Source organism: Chiloscyllium plagiosum, chromosome 18, assembly GCF_004010195.1.
Source record: "Chiloscyllium plagiosum isolate BGI_BamShark_2017 chromosome 18, ASM401019v2, whole genome shotgun sequence".
Lineage (NCBI taxonomy): Eukaryota > Metazoa > Chordata > Chondrichthyes > Orectolobiformes > Hemiscylliidae > Chiloscyllium > Chiloscyllium plagiosum.
In genome coordinates, this window is record NC_057727.1 from 59,756,062 (window position 1) to 59,764,130 (window position 8,069).

At 43.3% G+C, this 8,069-nt stretch overlaps 1 protein-coding gene across 1 annotated transcript in view; it reads left to right on the top strand.

Moving 5' to 3' along the window:
• The window catches only part of qars1 (glutaminyl-tRNA synthetase 1), a 75,551-nt gene that overhangs the window by 39,367 nt on the left and 28,115 nt on the right, over window positions 1-8,069 (top strand). The window contains exons 13-15 of the mRNA XM_043708648.1: window positions 1,026-1,181; window positions 3,335-3,465; window positions 5,718-5,810. Of these exons, the coding sequence (XP_043564583.1) occupies window positions 1,026-1,181; window positions 3,335-3,465; window positions 5,718-5,810 (380 nt within the window). The remainder of the gene's footprint in view (window positions 1-1,025; window positions 1,182-3,334; window positions 3,466-5,717; window positions 5,811-8,069) is intronic.

Here is an 8,069-nt window from a genome sequence, read left to right on the forward strand (position 1 = left end):
TTGCAACATTTAAAAGGCATCTGGATGGGTATATGAATAGGAAGGGTTTGGAGGGATATGGGCCAAGTGCTGGTAGGTGGGACTAGATTGGGTTGGGATATCTGGTTGGCATGGACAGGTTGGACCGAAGGGCCTGTTTCCGGGCTGTAAATCGCTATGACTGTATTTCAATCCAGTAGTTTCAGGTTTTCCATTACTGACACGTGCTTTTATTCCAGATTTATGTAATCTACATTTGAGTTGTTATCATGGAATTTGAAAGTCTGTCTGAATCACTATATCAGTAATAAGCCATTAAGTTAGTTTGATTTGATTTGTTTATTGTCATGTGTACCTAATTCCAGTGAAAAGCATTGTTTACGAGCAGTACAGGCAGATTTTGGTAAACAAGGACACATAGGTCATAGGGTGAAAGAAAAGCCTAGAGTCTTACAGGTTACATTGCATGTTCAACATAGCAAAACCAGCATTATTAGGGTGGGAGGTGGGGGAAGGGGTTGTGGTTTACTGTAGATCCCCAGACGGAGGGAACGGCGGTGGAGGAGTTTCATCGTACACAAATGTACTGCAGTGTTTTATTTATCCATGCCTAAGTGAATGACATGGTGTGTGTGCATGCTGGCAGAGAAAGTCCTGCGAGGCAATGGGTCTGTGGCTGTTTACCACTAGGGCAGATACCGAGGAAGAGAGAGTTCATCTTTTGGTAAAATTTTAAACTATGGTACTTAACCTCAGATCAACATAAAAGATTCTCTGCCATCATTCTGAAGAAAAGCAGTGCATCCCCCTTCATTGTTTATCCTTGAGCAATTTATCACAAAATACGTGGTCTCATCAGTAATATTGGTTTGTGGGATCATGCTGTGCCCAAATTGGCTACATGTTTCCTACATAACAACACTGACCATCCTTCACTATGTAATGTGCTTTTGAATATCTGAGGCCATGTCGGTGTTATAATTTCCTCCTTGAAACAGCCAATTAAATGGGAAAGTTAAGTTGCAGATTCATTGAGGGATTTTTAGAACTGTTTAGTTTTGAGAACTTTGTTATTACTTTCTCTGTTCTGCAGGGCTCAGGCATATGCATGTCATCAGAAAGTGGACGAGATCAAGGGACATAACCCACCCCCATCCCCATGGAGAGATCGGCCCATTGAGGAGTCTCTCATTCTCTTTGAGGTAAGGGAAAGGGGCGCGGTAGTGGTAATGTTACTAGTAATTCAGAAAGGGCACATGTTGGTTCAAATCCCACGATGGCATTCAAATTTGAATAGTTACTAAAATACCTGGAATTGAACACTCAGCCTGGTATGACCATGGATCTATCATTAGTTGTTGGGGGGAGAAAAAGAAGTTTGGCTCACTGATGTCGTTTCAGGAGGGAAATCTTATCTGGTCTGGCCTACATGTGATTCTGGGCTCTCAGCAGTGTGGTTGACTCTCAACTGCACTTGCCGCCCTGGGTATGATCCTAGTGTGACTGGGCAGGCCACCCAAAAAAATTGCTTTATGATCTTCAATAAAGTGGCCAAAAATTGAAGCATGCTGGGAAATGGAAGGCCGCGTGAACAAAGTGACTGTGTCAATCCACAGGCTGCAGCTGTGCACAGATGGTTTGCAAACCTGACAGCTGCAGACCCTGCAAAACAAACCTGAAGTTGGACTTGAATGGGACAATGGAATGTCACTCTCCGGACAATTGAGAACATAGTCATTCGCTAGACACGGTGGCACCTAGCACTCTTATTTGGAGGAGGCTACATGCACCCAGCACCTACCAATAATGGACACCTAAGGACCAACCAGCCATCAATGTGCTAATTCCTGGTCAGGGTAATCAAACCCTCCCAAAAGGGCACAAAGACTGAGGGATGAGAATCACTGCAAAACCCTACTCAGGGCGGTAACTCGAGAATAACCATCAGAAGAAGACGATAACGTCATGTGGAGCCCGGCCAAGTTCTATTGTGGGATATGATCATACAAAATTAAGTATAAGATGGAGTATTCGTGTACATCTTTAGTTCGTAGTATTTTTGTTCTAGTATTAATTGTATTCAATAAATGAATATTATTGTTTATAAGAGTCAACTCTCCGTTCTTTGCTGGATATCAGAGTTTAAAAACACTGTGGCAGGCACAACGCTAGCAAACGACTCAGTTCAGAGCCAATTAAACACACACAATTGCTGGTCTTTCTAGTGACGCTTACATCCCATGAAATCTTTTTCAGAAAAGGAGGCAGCAACCGAGACTGTGTAGAATTCTGCCGCCAGTTAGTCTTTATTCAGCTTCTGGGGACACAAGGTTTAATGTTGCTATATTCTCCAGGCAGCCTGGCAAAGCATTCTCTCACCACCAATGGAGTGGACAGCATCTTCATCTCAGTGCACAGCTCCTCCCCACCTCACCCTTACTCTCAAAATTAAACAAAAACTTTTCAAGGATTGTCAATAACTGCAGGGAAAGCCATGTTCTAATCTCTAAGGAGGTTGGGAATTTGTTGTTATCCAGAGGAACTCCCAGGTAAAGTAACCTGAAACCCATCATTCTGGATCAATGATCGGTTGGGGGGGTGGTGGGGGCTGGTGCTTACGGTCAGTGACTGTTGCATGCTTCAGCTGGGAGAGTAAAAGTTTTAGTGGTTCCCTTTAGTCTCAACAATATGCTGCACCAAATTACATCAGTTTCTTATAACTGGCTGCTCCATCTAGTGGCAGTAATCGTGATGTCAGTCACACAATTCTGTTACAATCATGGGATCAAACTGAATTCCCCAAATTCAGTGACTGAATTATGTAGGTTCCACCTTGCAATGAGTTCAAGGCTGGTTTGAGAATCTTCACTTCTACTTTCTTGCCTTTTCCTCATAACAAATGCTTCTCTGACTGGTTAAAAGTCTATCTCAGTCTTGAATATGCCCAGTGATTCAGCCCCGACAGCCCTCCGTGGTAAAGCATTCCACGGATTCACTCCCCTGTGAGAGAAGAAATTCCTCTTCATCTCTGTCTTCAATATGTGACCCCCTTATCTTGAGATTATGTTGTCTGGTCCTAGACATTCTCACATGAAAACAAACTGTCAAATCCCCTAAGGATCTTGCTTCAATTACGTACTACCCCACCCCCAATGTTCTGGTTCTCCTTGTAAGCTCGTCCCTCCAGACCTGGTATCAGCAGAATGATGCTTTTTCATTACTGGCCTCCACCTTTCATTGAGTAACGATCTGTTAGAATATTTAGATTTCCTGGACATTTCTGGATCAACCTGACTTAAGTTTTTAGTCATTCTGCTTGAGACTTAATTCCATTTTTTCTCTGCCTGTTTCTCAGGAAATGCGAAAAGGGATGTTTGCAGAGGGAGAGGTAACTCTTCGCATGAAGCTGATTATGGAGGATGGCAAGATGGATCCAGTGGCTTACAGAATCAAATACACCCCACACCATCGGACAGGAGATCGCTGGTAAACTGGAGATTGGGATTGCTCACACTTCCTGTTAGCACAGTGTACAAAGGGAATGCACTGTCAGAGGTGTTTACCCTGAGGTTTCTAGATTTCAAAAAGCACGTCACTCATTGTGTTTGTCTTCACATAATGTCAACAGCAGGAGGGTATGACTCTGGCACCAGCTGGATTCTTTAAAAGTGGTTTGAGTGTTGTGTGGTTTTCACACTTTCACCCAGTTCAGTTTGTCCAGGTCTTCCTTTGCCTCCATGGAGGTTACATTTGTTGAGTTTTGTTCCAATTATTGTTCCCTCTGCCTTGCAATGTGTGTTGTACACTGCCAGGTAAAGTCGACGTAGTTCTGGAGTATCATAAGGCTGCTCTCTCAGTAAAGAGAACAACGACTGGTAGTGGTTTAACCACACCTCAGGCGAGGGGAGAGGTTGAGAAGGAGAGTCATTCGTGATAACCTCAGCCAGGTGCAGGAATTGAACCCACGCTGTTGGCATCAGTCTGCATCACAAATTAGATATCCACTCATTGGCTCTGGATATCTTAGTTGGCTCAATAGAAGGTTTTGTGGTGCAGAGAAATGCCAACAGTGTGGGTATAATTCCTGTACCAGCAGAGATTACCATGAAGATCCCAACTTCTCTATCTCTCCTTCTGGTGATCCTTGGCTGAAGCTCCTCACTATTTCTGTCTAACGAGAGAGCAGCCTATGGTCTGATAGGACAGTGGTGTCCCATGAAGACAGGGTTCTAATATAACGCAATAATTCCATTCTCGTGCGAACTTGCGTATTAAGAAAATCGTGCAATAGCCACTTCATTTAAACTAACAAGACCAGAATTTCATTATAGCCAATCCAGATAAGGAATGTTCGTGTTCTGCAAATAATGGTCTAAATTCTTCAATTGCGTTAAATCGATTCGTATTGAAGAAACAACTGTGAAAACGACTGTATTGAATTGAGATTTACTGAGCCAGCTCCAGCAGTCTTTTAATACTCACTATCCTAATGGAGGGACCAAGGACCTGATGCCAGTCCTCGTTGCCAGCATTCTGTGTCCTTGATGCCATTACCAGGAGTCCAGGTTGTCAGCCCCCTTGTCTGCTATTCACTGGAAAAAGTGAGGACTGCAGATACTGGAGAAATCAGTCAAAATGTGTGGTGCTGGAAAAGCTCAGGCAGCACCTGAGGAGCAGGAGAGTCAGCGTTTCAGACATAAGCCCTTCATGAGGAATGTGGGTGGAGGGAAAGGGGCTGAGAGATAAACAGGAGGGTGGGGGTTACCACTCAGAGGTCATTCAGCCCAACCTGGCTGTGTTAGCTCTCCGAAAGAGTGATTCACATTCTGCGATCACCACAGCTTTCTCCCTGAAACCTGCACGTTCTCTCTTTTCAGATAATTAAATTCATTCCTGAATGTCTCAATTGAGTCTGCACTACACTTTTCAGACCCTAACCACTCACAACTTGAAAAGATTTTTCTTCCAGTCACCATTGCTGCTTTTGCCACTTACCTAAAATCTGTGCTCTCTGGTTCTCAACGCATCCACCAATTGGAATAGAATTTCCCTTTCTGCTCTGTTCAGACCCCTCCTGACAAACAGATGTAAATTATAAAGAGTAACATTCTGAAAGTAGGAGTCAGATTTGAGACCCTGCTCGGTGTGGGAAAAGGGGACATAGGAGTTGGCAACAGAATGGACTGTTCCGGGTCATTATCTTTCCCTTACAGCTAAGTAGAAAAGCTCAGGTCTCTCTTCTCACCACCATGACCCTCTAGCCAGAACCACACCTTGCACTCTGATTGAATTGCTAAAAAGCAGACATTTCCTGCACGTCACCAGAAACAGTTAGTTTACAGGGTTTAGAAAGCCAAAACTACTCCATCTTCACCCTACCCCACATATTCCTTAAGATGCTGTGTCCCAAGGTCTGTTCTCATGCTTCATTTGTCTCCTTGTATCACTAGTGAGGGGCTTAACTTGGTGCGGTGTCTTGTAGTGTTAAAGTGCCAAGAATTAAAAGCTTTCACTGTGAGTTCAACTCTTAGTGGACATCCCTCAAGCTGCAACTATCCAATTCCATTCAGCCGTTCTGTGGGTTGTCCTAATCTGACACACTCCACTTTCTCCTCTTGCTCAGCATTCACTGCACTGTCCTCTGTCCTGATATAAAGAACATTGGGGCATCTTGTTGCTTGTAACATGTAGGAGTACCATGTACCCTGAATTTACTCTGATTTTACCTTTTTTTTAAGGTGTATCTATCCCACGTATGACTACACACACTGTTTATGTGACTCCATTGAACACATCACACATTCACTTTGTACCAAGGAATTCCAGGCTCGGTAAGTCATAGTTTGGAGAAAGGACTTTGACCAGCAGGTGTCTGCACACATGCAGCAGAACTCCCAGCAATGCTTCTGATTTGGGGCACCTTTAAAAGGTGTTGCCTTGGTAACTATTACAAGGTGGGGAAAGTGGTGAGGATTAGAGCTTGCGATAGCGTCAATTTAAAATTGTCACCAGGAAAGTGGTTTCGAGGGATATATTTGTCAAGAAGAGTAATGGAACATTGGTTTCACAGATAGTGGTTGAGGGCAGGGACCATTAACCCTTTAAAGGGAAATTGCATAAATATGTGAGGGAGAGGACAAACAGGACTATAAAGAGAGAGCAGTGCTGTTGGATTAGTTTGGGATTGATATAAATCTATGGGGATGGAGTGGAGCAGAGAGATTAGTTTGGAATTGATAAAAGTCTGTGGGGAAAGTGCGAAGTAGTGGGATTAATTCAGGATCAACAGAAAATGCTGGATAAACTTGGCAGGCCTGGCAACATCTGTGGGGAGAGAAATAGTTCATACTTTTGACTCCGGTATAAATCATCTTCTAAACTGAAAATTGTTGGAAAATGTCTTTGTTAATACTTTTGACAGAGGCAGAGACCCTGAGCTCAAGACAAAGGGGTTGTTAAAGGTGGAGAAAGATGTAAAATGAGTGTAAATTAAGGTGTGTAAGGGAGAGAATGGATCCTCTTAAATGGAGAGAGAAGGTAGTGGATTTGGGAATGGAGATTTGTGATGGAAATGAGGTGATGTAACTCCTGTCTTCCTATGGCCTAAATCTGACAGCTTGTCCCTCATATCAGCTGTTTCCACGCTGCAGAGGACGTTTTTAAGAGATATCAGACAGAAGCAAAGTTTCACTGAAAAGGAGTTACAGAAGAAGGATAGATGTGTAGATGCAATTTTTAGCCAGAATTGCTAAGCAGATGATCTATCTCTGCCTCCTCCAGTAGTCCTCAGCATTACAAATACCATTCTTCAGCAAATTCAGTTCACTCAGTGTGATATCAAGAAATGGTTAGAGGCGCCGGATACTGCAAAGGCTATGGGCCCTGATAACATTTGTGCAACAGTACTGAAGACTTGTGCTCGAGAACTTGCTACTCCCCTAGCCAAGCTCTTCCAGTACAGCTACAACACTGGCTTTTATCTGACAGATTTCCAAATTCTGTCCTGTACATAAAAAGCAGGACAAATCCAACAAAACTGCCCCATCAGTTTTTTCTTGCTTATCAGTCATGTGATTGCAAGGTATCATCAATCAAGCAGCACCTGCTCAGTGATGCCCAGTTTGGGTTCCCCCAGGGCCACTCTGCTCCTGTCCTCATTACAGCCTTGGTTCAAATATGGACAAAAGAGCAGAATTCCAGGGGTGAAGTGAGAGGGACTGCCCTTGACATCAAGACCTCATTTGACCGAGAGTGGCATTAAAGAAGCCCTAGCAAAACTGGAATCATTGGGTATCTGGGCAAACACGCTGCTGGTTAGAGTCATAGTTGGCACGTTGGAAGATGATTGTGGTAATTGGAAGTCAGTCATCTCAGCTCCAAGATATCTCTGCAGGAGTTCCTCAAGTTAGTGTCCGAGGGCCAACCACCTTCAACTGCTTCATCAATGACCTTCCCTCCATCATAAGGTCAGAAATGAATATGTTTGCTAATGATTGCACGATGTTCAGTGCCATTTATGACTCTTCGGATACTGAATCCGTAAGTTGGCGTTCCAGGTAGTGAGACTATGGGTCTTAAAAACAAACCTTCCCTTAATACCCACTAGCCAAAAGAATAGCAGAGCAAAACGGCCGAAGAATACTTAGAGAAATGATTAATGAAGTCCACAACAGACTCTGTAAATACAACGGGGAAATTTTGCATCAAAAATCTTTACTCACACATGCAACAGACCATGAATAGACAGACACAGTACAACAAGCCAGAGATATTAGACAGCGACAGAAAATGAAAAAACTAGACAAGCCTACACAAAATAACAGCACTGACAACACAGGAGCATGGATAATAAACTTATCTGACCGACCCTTAACAGACACTGAAAAAGCTGCCTTAGTAAGAGGATTAAATTACAACTTCCAGGATGCAGACAAGAAAGATTTCTTAGCAGCTTTAGAAACAACACTGAAAGACCCAACTCTCAGAAGAAACCCAGCAAACCATCAGACAAGTAGTCGCACCAACAATAAGCAGAAAAAAGGAAGGAAACACACTCAATACACAGGAAAGCACTGGAAAGACTAAAAAAA